This window comes from Coenobita brevimanus, chromosome 70 (genome assembly GCF_032717465.1).
Source record: "Coenobita brevimanus isolate Jiangsu-jjx chromosome 70, ASM3271746v2, whole genome shotgun sequence".
In the NCBI taxonomy this organism is placed as follows: domain Eukaryota; kingdom Metazoa; phylum Arthropoda; class Malacostraca; order Decapoda; family Coenobitidae; genus Coenobita; species Coenobita brevimanus.
In genome coordinates this window covers 48,826,976-48,841,169 of record NC_137023.1, presented here as the reverse complement: position 1 = coordinate 48,841,169, position 14,194 = coordinate 48,826,976, and the positions used below count along the sequence as shown (strand labels likewise).

Below are 14,194 nucleotides of genomic sequence, written 5' to 3'. Positions count from 1 at the left end.
ATTTTTCACAGGCAGCCTTCACTTTTCATCTCCCACTCAAGGCCATAACTTTTTATTTTTTTAAAGGTTCCCAGTCAGGATTCCCACACCCATCATCCAGTATCCATCACCTTAACCCTTATGCCCCGGTTGCAGTCCTGAAAGTTTCCAGCATGTCTCAGTTGACATTCTGGCACTCACATGTTTTTGTGGCATCGTTCAGATGCCTGTAAATGCACTTTGTGATCCACCAGTGTTACCATTGTGCTTCCTGGTATATCCATCACTAAAGAAGGTTTTCCACCTGCCTCTTGTTAATTGCCACAAAGGATTGTAAGTCAGCCCACTGTCTTTCAGCCACACACACACTCAGGACCTTTCACCTGTCTTTCTTTGATTTTTGTTGTTATTGTAGTAAGTACAGTATACTCAAATTTTGCTGTAATTGAATTTATGATAAGAAACTGGTGCTGTAATCATTTCTGTGCATTAGGTACTGCTTTATTCCTAGTACAAAGAGATAGACAGAATTGTGCCACCTGCAGGAGTGGCCACATAGTGCTCTGCACCAAAATATTTTTGCTAATTCTTTTGGCTCTGCAGTGCTAGTACTACTGCCTATGGCCATAGGAAAGATTTAATGCACTTAGTGTAGATGAATTATTAAGTTTGTAAGTTTAGAAATAATTTATATGAAAGGTTATTATGAACAGCATTCCCTTTTTCCCATCCTAAGGGGTGCATCATATAATGTAACTCCTAGCCCGGGGCACAGGGCTGAATCATCTTTGACCTCCCTTATCCTCATTGTTCCAGGTCTCACTTACCATCTTCCCACATTCATCATACCCACCACCAGTCTAATGGCCTTGACATCATGATTCCTAACCCACATTCCCATCTCTGAGCCTTTATTTAACATTCATTTCCCTTCTTCACCCCACATCTTTGCATCTTTTCCTTACCTATGCCCTCATCTTGAATCGAGTCACCAGACTTGATCTCCCACCATGAACCCACATCTCTGCATCCTTCCCAGACTTATACCTTCCTCTGTAATCCAGTATTTCCCACCAACCCATATCTCTGCATCCATCCAACCCTATAAAATACCACCACCACCATACCAGGCGATGCTACCTTGTGTGGGTCTCTCTGCTTCGAGATGCTCAAGTGTTGCAACAGCAAACTGACCAACCTTCGTCATGAAGCCTGCGCTGTGTTGTACCTTCTGATGAGGAGCAACTATGAATTTACTAGACGCACTGGAATCAACAGAGTTCATCTGCAGGTATAAGAGGAGGATGTGTGCAGATGGAGGTAAACCAAGTATCTCATGAATCTTGACAACATTTGCAGGACCAGAAAGACTGAGTTAGCTAGATATTGGAACTAATGTATGAATGAAATGTACAGTGATGGTGTGACTTTTTGTTTTTTCTTTACACACGTTACTCTGTACTTGTCTGTGGCCATGCAGGTTGACTAAAAGGACAAGAGCAGGGTGCTGTAAATCCTTTATTTTTTGTAGTGGTATCAGTATGTTGCATTGCAAGTGGTCATGTACTTCTTGCAGTGCAGGTACAGGAGGTTGTTTACGATTGGAGTTTCCTCATAGTCTGATTCATGTCTGGCAAGAGGTACAAGTGCCTTGCATTCAGTAACACAAGCCCTCATAGATAGAGGAAATAAGGTTAGGTTGATGACTGATGATGGATGAATGCTTTTTGGAAGGTTTTGCATGAGTAATTCTTAATGAATATAATCTGTATACACAAGGACTCCTGTGCCATGAGGGTGTCATGAATTAGACATGCTGTGCTGTTACACAGACAGAAGGTAATGGGTTTTTGTGAGCAGGCTCCCAGTGTTTTGGGAATAAAATTGGTTAGTGCAAGCAGGCTTCCAGTGTCTTCGGGAAAAATTAGCTCGTTGCCAGTGTTTTTTCCTTTTAGCCCATTCCACTTGTATAACATGAGTTTTAGGTGCCAAACCAGTAATTTTTGTTGCAGACTAATTACTAATAATGGATTAATATCATAAGATAGCAACATTTAGAAGGGTTAAATATTTAAAACTTTTTTTCCTTTGTAGGCAAAAACATCATTCATAGATGATTAACTAAATATCCTAACATTACCTACATAAAGAAGTGCTTACTCAGTTGTGAATGTTAGTCATGGATCTTCCGGTGCCCAGTAAGTAGGTCAGATTTAAGCACTGCTGTTTTACTTGCATTTCTTGAAGGGCAAAAAGTTTCAGTATTACCATTTTGTTCTAGAAGGCTTACTGTACATGAATATAAGAATGATTGCATCTTTTGAGGTGACAAAGTATGACTTAGAAGGAGCTGCAAATATCAGAAATATGGGGCAGTCTTTACGGAGCTTCTTATCTTTTTAACCCTTTAACCCCTACACCGCGGGCTTGTTTACCAATGACTTGCGTGCGGGGTTATTTGGGCTCCGACAGACTCTCAAATAATATTTGCCAAAAATCAGTTATTAGTCCTAGAATAATAAAATTACATATACTTATGGCACATACCTTCAGCTTTCTCCTGGAATGATTGTTGAGCCTTCGTCGGTTACCGTAGGACTTGTGGAGACCTCTGAAGTAGGGTAACGAAGTCTCCACTTTACACTTCCCGACAACCCGTAATATGATTACCACAGCCAGATACAAACACTATAAACACTATTCTACAATTTTCAAGTAGTTTGGGATTCATACTCAAAAAAAAAAACACTGTGAAAGCAATGGAAATTACGAGCGCGTCTGATCGTCGCACTGGCACTAGTTCGCTCTTGGTACTCTGTCATTTATTATTCATAAAACCCCTCACACTTTATATTTCTATTACTATATAACACTTATATATACAGTCTTTATCCATAAGTTTCCTTCAGTAGTATTAGTTTATTGTCACTGTAGGGATTCAATTTCTTTCAGTAAAATACGTAGCATTCACTTTCTCGTCCTGTATACTGGCATTGAGAGTGAATGTCACTTTCATCTTCACTCTCATAACTCATAGCATTCAGACATGCTAGAGTGAAACTTTCACTTTCATTACTCCTAGGGTATATACCGGTACTCGTATTCTTATAATACTACTCATTTACATTTCTATTTACGTTCTCTATTTTATTTATGTTATTTACATTTCTATTTTATTTACACTGTGTTGTGCACTGTCACTTGAAATAACTTATAAAACTATTTTCCATTGTTCACGTATATTTACATTCATTACTTTCACTTGCTGTTTACACATTATTTACACCTTATTTACAATTCCACTTTCACTGTTTTACTCAATAGAAAGATCGTAGTCACTCTTTTATCAATTGTCAGCCCTTTACCTCTTTCCACACGAGGTTTAGTAGGGGGTAAAGGTCACAGGGCCATTTGCATGGGGGTGAAAAAAGGCCTTGAAGTCAGCAAGAAGAAACATACGTACCCTTGCTTCGGAAGATGAGAGTAAACTGATAACGGAGGGCCAGCGTGGAGGCCTGCTTAGGGATTATTCAGAGTTACCAATATTAGTTCTTGAAACAGCTAAGTCTAGCACTGAAATAACTGGCAGGAAATCTAGACAATACATTATAAATTTGGTAGTTCCAGGTGAATGTAAATATCACCTAGGCTTCTCCCTTCCCTCCTTACATGTATATTTATTACGAAAATAGATTAGAGGCCTACTTAGGAGATATATATTCAGAGCTACCAATGTTAGATCTTGAAACAGCTTTGTCTAGCACTGAAATGATTGGCAGGAAATCTAGACAATACATTATAAATTAGGTAGTTCCAGGTGAATGTAAATATCACTAATGCTTCTCCCTTCCCTCCTTACATGTATATTTATTACGAAAATAGATTATACGGCATATTTCAAGGGGAAAAAAACAGCGAAAATTAGCGAACGAGTGCACGTGAGGTGTTGTCAGGTGATAATTAGCCAATTCCAGGTGTATGGCACTCTCACTTACCTTATTTCTTTCTTCTATATATTATTTGGTATAAGAATAGGACATAGGGCTTATTTCAATGGATGAAATCAGTGAAAAATTCCAGGGAAGATTTACTTAGCGTAGCACGGCCGGGCAGGTGAGAGGATAGGGTAATGGAGGGGGGGTAGGGAGGGGAGTCAAGAACGGGGAGAAATGGCTAAATTGTCAACAATGGATGGGAGTACAGATGAGATTAGGAGTGCTGACTAGTGTTGGACATTGGCAGTACTGATAGATGATACAAGCCCCCACTTGGAAGCCCGGGTGAATTCAAAATAACACAGAATCACAAAAGCGACGCCCCGCGGTATGATCCCTTGCTCCCAAGCGTCACGAAAGTGACGCCCCGCGGTTAAGGGGTTAACCGCGGGCTTGATTTGCTTTTTCTTGCGGCACCCACGGGCATATTCGCGCTTCGACAGACTCTCTAAAAATATTTGCCAAAAATCAGTTATTGGTCCTAGAATATTAAAATCACATATCCTTATGACACATACCTTCAGCTTTCTCCTAGGGTGTTTGTTGAGCCTTCGTCGAGTACCATAGGACTTATGGAGACCTCTGAAGTTGGGTAACGAAGTCTCCACTTTACACTTCCCGACAACCCGTAATATGATTACCACAGCCTGATATTATCACTAGAAACACTGTTCTATGATTCTCAAATCGTTTGGAATCCATATTCCCAAAAAAAAAAAAAAAATGTGAAAGCAATGAAAATTACGAGGGCGTATGACCTTTCCGCTTGCGCTAGTTCGCCGCTGGTGTTGTCATTTATTATTCATAAAAACACTCACAGTTTATATTTCTATTACTGTATAACACTTATAAATATCTACAGTCTTTATCCATAAGTTTCCTTCAGTAAGAGTAGTTTATTGTCACTGTAGGCATTCAATTTCTTTCAGCAAAATACGTAGCATTCACTTTCTCGTCCTGTATACTAGCATTGAGAATGAATGTCACTTTCCCCTTCACTCTCGTAACTCATAGTATTCATACATGCTAGAGTGAAACTTTCACTTCCATTACTCCTAGTATATATACTCGTATTCTTATAATACTACTCATTTACATTTCTGTTTACGTTCTCTATTTTATTTACATTATTTACATATTTATTTTATTTACACTGTGTTATGCACTGTCACTTGAAGTAATTTATAAAACTATTTTCCACTGTTCGCCTATATTTACATTTATTGCTTTCACTTGCTGTTTACACATTATTTACAATTCCACTTTCACTGTTTTACTCAACAGAAAGATCGTAGTCACTCTCTTTCAATTGTCAGTCCTTTACCTCTTTCCACACGAGGTTTAGTAGGGGGTAAAGTTCACAGGGCCCTTTGCATGGGGCTAAAAAGTGGCGGAAGTTAGCAGGAGCAAACCGACGTACCTTCACGTTGGAAGATGACAGTGAACTGATAGGGGTGGGCCGGGGTGGCCTACCTAGGGAAATGCATTACTGCCAACGTCAGCCTCTTGACAGCTGGTAATATATAGCAGTGAAATGATTGGCAGGAAATCTAGACAATACATTATAAATTAGATAGTTCCAGGTGAATGTATATATCACTTAGGGATCTCCCATCCCTCCTTATATATATTTTTAGTACGAGAACAGATTATACAGCATATTTCAAGGGGAAATAAACAGCGAAAATTAGCGAACGAATGCACGTGAGGTGTTGTCAGGTGATAATTAGTCAATTCCAGGTGAATGGCACTCACTTACCGTATTTCTTTTTGGTATATATTATTTGGTATAAGAATAGGGCATAGGGCTTATTCCAATGGATGAAATCAGTGGAAAATTCCAGGGAAGATTTACTTAGCGTAGCACGGCCAGGCAGGCGAGAGGAGAGAGTAATGGAGGGAAGGTAGGGAGGGGAGTCAAGAACGGGGAGAAATGGCTAAGTTGTCAACAATGGATGGGAGTACAGATGAGATTAGGAGTGCTGACTAGTGTTGGACATTGGCAGTACTGATAGATCATACAAGCTACCACTTGAAAACCCGGGCGAATTCAAAATAACACAGAATCGCAAAAGTGACGCCCTGCGGTATGATCCCCTGCTCCCAAGCGTCATGAAAGTGACACCCCATGGTTAACGGGTTAAGGGATGGACTTGAACCTGGTGAATGATGTTTTTTATTTTCTTAAAAAAAAAAAAAAAAAAAGTTGTGCAATTCATTTTTAAATATGTTAGTTATGTATGTTGACCCTGTGGATATGGGGATGTCCTAGTGTTTTTTATTTAGAATGTGAATTGACTGTGAAACAGATGAGTGTGTAGCTTTTTTTTTTTTTATTAAATAGATGGAGCCAGGAATCAAGAGGCTTGATTGTGAATGAATGGGAGTGTGGCCCATTCATTGAGAAAACTTTGGCTAGAGTCTCATTCTATCAGGTTTTTTCTAGCTTGCTGAACCTCACCTCACCCGACCTTAAGGTCTGGGTGATGATGATGATTTTTTTATTTTTTTTAAATCAGATGATCAGAGCAAGAAAAAACAAATTAAAAAGAAATCTGTACACCAAATTACAGTGTCTTCCATCCATAAAATATCTGTAATAGTTGTACTTGAACTGTTGTAGGTTGAAGTTTGGGGGGAAATTAATCTGGGGAAGGAAGTTCAAAGAGAAACAGTTCAAGGTTCTGTCATTTTTTCCTTCATTTTTTCCTCTTTCTTTTGCCTATGGGTGACTTTACACTCCCTCTTGTGTCTTTCTTTCCCTCATTCTTTCCTCTTCCTTCTGCCTGTGGGTGACTCTACACAGAGTGACAAGCCAAATGGTTTCCTGTAGACCAGGAAACCATTTACTACACTGGGTGGTAACCACATAACCAAATTTTGGCGCCTGGTGGTTTAGTGGATGCTCCAATCGGATTGAGCCGGTGAAGGTTTATATCCAAGGGATGGTTGGGGTTTATTGTTCACGTAATGCCACTCAGGGATGAGTGAGGCTGGTCACTGTCATCTTAAATGCCAGGACCAACTTACCTAACCCCGGGCTCTTACGCTCCTCATGGGGCAACATAGGATTGGATGATGGATGGATGGATGGAATATTGATGTGAATATTTTCAGCTGGAACTGTGTGATTGATAGTCTGGTCCATATGACAGGGCATATTGTTGAAAGTTCATCCACGTTCATACTTTTTCTTTCCGTGTGTATGGATCCTGCTGCATCCCATCCATATCTGAGAAAAAAAGTTAGGATGGTGATGATTTTCACTAATTGTTTTCATATTTCTTTCCTCTCCCTTCTGTCTACCAGTGACTCCACACTGAGTGGCAAGCCAAATGGTTTCCTGTACACCAGGAAACCATTTACAGTACTATGCTGGATGGTAACCATATAACCAGATTATGGCACATGGCGGTTTAGTGGGTTATTAAGGCTTTCCAGCCAGATTGAGCCTGTGCAGGTTTATATCCATGGGGTGGTTTGGGTTTATTGCTCATGTAATGCCACTCAGGGATGAGTAAGGCTGGTCACTTTCATCTTAAATGTCAGGACCAACTTGCCTAGCCCTGGGTTCCTATGCTCCTCATGGGGCATCACTGGGTTAGATGGTGATGATGTTTTCTTATTGATTATGAGAATGATATGGCTAGTGGGTCAAGAGTGTACTGAAAATGTATGAGGGATATGTTTGAATGGAAAATATTGTGAGACTGTTCTGGTAACATTAAAGATTTTATCATTATCCACCTTAACCCTTTTGCTGTGTATGATATGCATGGGTATTTTATTTAGGCCAGCAACATGTTAAATTGAGGGAAATGAGGCAACAATGACTTCAGAAACAAAAACAAGCGTACTGTCTACTGTTGGTACTCCTAGGAATTATATATAGGCTAACATTTTTTTTTTTTTTTTTTTTTTTTTTATTCAGTCATAGCAGTAAAAGGGTTAAGAAGCATTCCATGTGATGCAGCACTTTGTCATAAATATAGGTATTGCAAAATCCCCAGTTACTAAATGAATTTAGGCAGAATTAATTTTCTTGAGGTGACATGGTCTGGGAAATTGGAAATGGCAAAATTAACGTGGAAAATTACAGATGAAGCCTCACAGACTGCGGTAATGTGGTTTTTATCCCATGAAATTTGCTTTATTTTGTTCAGTTAAAGATGGAATAAATTTCATGATATAGTGGTTATGAATGGTGGGAGCTGTGAGACTCACAGATGTATCATATTATACTGCAGTAACACAGCAGAAGCCTGAGAGAAATTTCAGCATTTTATTTCAGAGGTAATCATGGGTCTTCTTTTCCGTTGAGGATCTTATTGTATTATAGAAATAAAATTGATCAATGAAAAGCTTGGTAACAACATTTTCTCCTGTATAAAGAGCGCTTTAGATACTGTGTGATGATAAAACATGGAATTTCACTTTGCTGTAATAATCCTCTTGAGAAAGACATTTGAAGAATTAAATTGCTAGAGTTTTAGTTATCTAGTGGTTAAAAAAAAAATGTTGGTCTATTGCCATAGTTTTTTCCCAGTACTGCATGTAGTATTAGGAGGTTTTTGGAATTCACTTGATTTTGACTCCTGAAGGCTCTCAAGTTGCAGAAGTTGCATGATGCCACAGCCTTTGCATCTTATGCATGTTGTTTATTTGAACCATTCTTCATTAACATTTCTGTGCCTTTTGTTGCTGTCCTGCAAGTATTAATTTCCTGCAGATAGGTTTAATACTATATATATATATATATATATATATATATATATATACAGTAATCACTCCAATATCCGACGTAATAGAGCCATAGGTAGGTCCAGATATTGGTTCTGTCCGGATATTGGGCCCCAGCTTATGGACTTGTACTTATGGACCCTAACTCAGAGAAACACCGATACAACTCCCTCTGGACATGCATAGCACCTATTTAAGACCCAAATCACACCAATAAGGCACATAAATGACTGAAATAAATGCAAAAGAAACATAAAATGAGGGTTTAGAAGTAGGTTCATACAATAATAAACATTCTGGTGACTGGCTCCTGGACTGGTACTTATGGACCCTAACCTAGCCTAACTCAGAAAAACACCTTCCTACTGCACATGCATAGCTCCTAACATCCTATTCACACCAATAAAGGACATTAAAGAGTGAAATGAGGTAAGTATAGTATGGAAAAAAGTACAGCATGAAACATTCTTATGTCCGGATAGTGGGGATGTTCGGATATTGGGCGTCCGGATATTAGAGTGATTACTGTATATATATATATATGTATCATCTCATCTCATCAGCCGTTTGAATGTCCACTGCAGGACCGGCCTATCCTGACTGAAGTAGGGACGATACAGCCAATGTACCTGTACCAAGTGGCTTAGGCTGTCTAGTAGAGATTGTATGTGGGGTGAGAAGTGCTTGTAAGTGTAATTGTAGTGCTGTAGTGGCTTTGGATGTGTGTGTAGTCTGTGAACCAAGATTAATCAGCCCGCGCAAGCCGACTGGGTGCAAGAATACTTTATAGTATGCGACACTGGTTCAACCACAGCACCTCTTGTGTCCACCAATGCAGTACGTGGCCTGAAGAACGATCCCAAAGTTTATTACCCTGGCGGGGCGCGAACCTTCGTTCTTCAGTGTACGAAAACGCACACTTTACCACTGTACCACAGAGGCTCCATATATATATACACATACACAGTAATCCCCCTACTTTCCGATGTAATAGAGCCAAAAGCATGTCTGGAAAGTTGTCCCGTCTGGAAAGTGGGCCTCATCCTCCTAGACTTGTACTTATGGACTCTAACCTACCCTGACTCAGAAAAACACCTATACAGCTCCCTACTGGACATGCATAGCACCTATTAAAGACCCAAATGACACCAATAAGGGACATAAAGGACTGAAATAAATGCAAAAGAACCAGAGAATGAGGTTTTAGAGGTGAGTTTATACAATATTAAACATTCTGGGTACTTACAAGTCCCTGACTCCTGGACTGGTACTTAAGGACCCTAATGCAGCCTAACTTTGAAAGCCACCAAAATAACTCCCTAACAGATATGCATAGCCCATATTTAGACCTATTTAAGACCCTTTTCACACCAATAATGGACATAATGCATGAAATAAATGAAAAGGAACAAAAGAATGAGGAATTAGAAGTGGCTGTACCTCAGCCAGGGTACTTACAGCTACCTTCTCTGGCTTTAGCTGTGGTGAAAATGCTCTTCAAGCATGTACAGTAATCCAGTGTTATGCTGCACTTACAGTAATTCCTTGCACTGTGAGTTATAATGTTTTAACACTGCACATTGTTAATTGCACCACACCAGTTTCAACCGCCTGTTTCAACCGCCAGTGTGCACTTCACAGTTAATCCTTTGCACTCTAAATTTTAATTTCTTAACACTGCACAACACTAAATTCGCGTGTGGTCTAGTGACGAGGTACTACAGTTTATTCACTGTTTATTCACAAAAAACGAGCACATGTGGCTTCCATTACGATAAGCATCTGCTCTTGATCGGAGTTAGGCTGTGACTGTTGATGATGGGGTAACAGAGTTGCCAGATCGCAATGGCCACATTACCAAACTCCTCAATTTTCTTTACCAAATTTAACTTTTCATTACCAAATTTGTAAAGCTAGCATTTATTCTTCACTAATTATATATACAAGTGGAAATTAATGTAATCACTCTTCTTATAATTAACAGCATGTTGATTAGTTTCACGCTATATAGGCTAGCTAGCAGATTAATCAGAGAGAGCAAACAATCCACCATCTCCATCCTGTGTATCCTCACATGTGAAAAATCCGTTTGGTAATGCATTATTCTGATTCATTACAAAACTAATTTTTCATTACCAAATTGGCCCATATTTGGTAATGAAAAATACCAAATGGCAACCCTGACAGGGGAGGGGGAAGGGTCCATGGTCTAACAGCTGTTCAGCGCCGCGCGGCAATTTCTAATTATGGGTGGGAGAAAATTCGGATTTTGGGGGGATTTTTTTCTTTTTTTTTTTTACCATTTTTGGGTTCCGAAGGTCCAGGCCCACAATGTCCAGTAAGTGGGGTGTCCGAAAAGTGGGTGTCCGGAAAGTACAGGGATTACTGTATATACTGTATATATATATATATATATATATATATATATATATTTATTTATACAGTGGAACCCCGGAATTCGTACGCCTCTACTTGTACAACTCGATTTTCGTACAGCTTTTTCGCCCAAAAATCACTCCAGTTTTCGTACGGTGACCCGTTATTCGCACTAAGAGATGTGGCGTCGTAGGTGCCACATGGTCGCCAGTCTGGCTTTGTATTCTGCTAGTTATGCATCAGTCATACAGGCTCGATTAAACTTTGTGATGACTTACGTATTTTCGTTAGAAAATTGTGTGTAATCATGGGCCTCAAGATGTTTAGTGAGTCAGCTGGAACTAAAAGTAAAACAGTGAGAACAACAATTGAGCTGAAAAAGAACTCATTGCAAAGTTTGAAAATGGAACCCGTGTCTCTGATCTTGCCATTCAGTATAGTATGGTGAAATCTATCATTTCATCCATACTAAAAAACGGATTAACCCGTCACGTCCCGAGGTTTTCCGCACCTCCGACATCCCCCAGTCCCGAGGTATTTTCGATTTTTTTTTTTTTGGCTAAAACCTTCGCTTTTGGTGAGAAACATCGAAAATTCATAGAGAAATCGCTCACCTGAGGTTTAAAGTGCCCATTCCAGGTAGGAGTTCCTCCTTACCTGAGTGGGTTTTCTAACATGCTGGCACCAAAGAAAACGAGTTCTATGGGAGGGTAACTATTTTATCCACTCATAAACGGTATTTATTTATTTACTTGGTACGAATGTATATGTAGTATGACAGTATATTGGTTTTCAAGCAGTAATAAATTCATTATAAGCATTGTTTCACTCACTAACTAATCACCATACCTGACCTATTTTTGCCACACTACCTGATCATTATTTTTGGCTGTTTCTTCTTCTAATGCTATGTAAACATTGTCCTCCACATTGTCATCGATTGGGGAATCACTCTGGCCCTGAATAACTTTACTAGCCAGGTCACTGGTAACGGGTCCTTTGCCAAGATAATGGCATGAGGGGGGGAGGGGGGAGGTTATGCAGTGTAAGGCATTGTCCCTGCTTGGTATCTTGTACAGGAATAGAGGAAGGTGTCCCGTGTATACATACGAAAAATCACGTGCGAAAATTGAAAAATGTGCAAATTAGGTACTTTGCAATTGCACGACGTACTGGTACGTCGCCGGGACTGGCAAATGCAAATCGTGGTGACGTACCCATACGTCGTCGGGACGGGGCGGGTTAATGCAAATTACATTGTTTCTTTTGGAAAAAATTGATTCGGTTTTCGAACAATTCGTAACTCATACAGCCTCCAGGAACGAATTGTATACGAATTCCGGGGTTCTACTGTATATATACTGTATATATACTGTATATATATATATATATATACACTCAGTCCTTGTAAATTGCATGTTCATAAATCACGGATTCATAAATCACAGCTAGGTGGCCCTCAGACTGCCGGCAACCTTAAATCACTGTTAAGTCACGAAAATTGCGGACCTAGGCATCTAAGTGAGCCTTTTCCGAGGGGAACTGTAAACCACAGCATTCAAATTGAAAATCACGACCCAACAACCAATCACTGCGCTTCCCTGGTGGCATATATGCATACTAATGCTGCCATGTTCTTGTTGTTCTTGTCCCGCCAGTCCGCACACTACAGACCGTCGCTGTAGTTACCTGCCTTTTTTGTGCAACTTTCTCCTGCCTCCTACCTGCCATGGCCCCTCCCGACCCCCCGATGAAGCACTCTAAGCAGAATGGTATCAAGAAGCTGCCACAATTGTTGTACAGTCAACGTTTGGAGCTCATTCGTCATGTTGAGAGGGGAGAGAAGTTTTCAAAGCTGGCAAAAGAGTTTCGGAAGAACAAGTGCTGAGAGGTTCTAAGGTCTTCCCAACACCACCCTACTCCATTCACTTAAGCAATTTCGTCATAGGATTAAGGTGAGATCCCTTAACATGGCTTATTTCTATTCAATACATGCACCGAGTATTCCTAAATTTGTATACAGTATTTGTGTTTGATGGTGCATTGATAGGTGTAGGTAAGGTGCTTTGGGGGCGGGTTGACCAAAGTCCAGACCCAAATTAATTTTTCACTTAAGTTATTATTCATAAATCATGGCAATGGTCCAGACCAAAATTGCTGTGATTTACGAGGATTGACTGTATATATATATATATATATATATACATATATATATATATATATATATGTATATATATATATATATATATATATATATATATATATATATATATATATACATATACAGTATATACAGTGCTCATCAAAATTATCGAGCGCCTACTGCTTGGCGCACAATACTTATGGCCAAGAAAGAATCACCCCATTTTGGGGGGTAAAAATTGAGCCACAAGTTTGCGGCGCTAGCATGACATCACGGTAGCCTGAGGCCTTCCGACGCGCTGGTTGGTTCCTGCCTCAATTGCCCGCGGGCTGCCTGAGAGAGAGGAACTCCGCTGCGTCTCCCTCTCTTTTTGCGCCATTTTTTACCGAGTGTCCCGCAGTGTTTTGGCTTTCGCCACCTTGTTATGGCACCTACCCTTGAACTATGGAGTGAAATCATATCCCAGATCATTGCTCTAAAGGAGGCAGGCCACCAGACAAAGGAAATTAGTGAATTGGTTGGTGTGGCTCGATCAACAGTGCGTCGGTGGTGCATGCGGTTTCGAGTGGAAAACAGTGGTGAAGTTCACACAAAGAAACCGCAGTCTGGTAGGCCTAGGAAAACTTCCCCAAGGTCTGTTAATGTTTTAAAACGTGCAGTGGAGTTTAATCCTCGTGTGAGTGCAAGGAAAATAAAGGAGAGCAACCCGAAAGTGTTTGGTGAGGTGTCTGTGAGAACAGTGTCTCGTAGGGTCCATGAACTTGGTTACACAAGTCACAGGCCTGTGAAGAAGCCTCTTCTCACAAAAAGCCAGCGACTTCGTAGGCTTGCCTTTGCTAATAAATATCTTAACTGGAGTGAGGAGCAATGGTTGTCAGTGTTGTGGTCTGATGAGGCAACGTTTAGCGTCACCTGTAACAGAGGAGCATGTGTGTACCGGCGCAAAGGTAGTGACCCACTT

At 40.1% G+C, this 14,194-nt stretch overlaps 1 protein-coding gene across 1 annotated transcript in view; it reads left to right on the top strand.

Annotated features, from left to right (window-relative positions):
* Ziz (dedicator of cytokinesis protein Ziz) overlaps window positions 1-14,194 on the top strand; it is a 251,109-nt gene that overhangs the window by 170,032 nt on the left and 66,883 nt on the right. Inside the window, exon 26 of the mRNA XM_080277570.1 lies at window positions 1,110-1,270. Coding sequence (XP_080133696.1) covers window positions 1,110-1,270 — 161 coding nt within the window. The remainder of the gene's footprint in view (window positions 1-1,109; window positions 1,271-14,194) is intronic.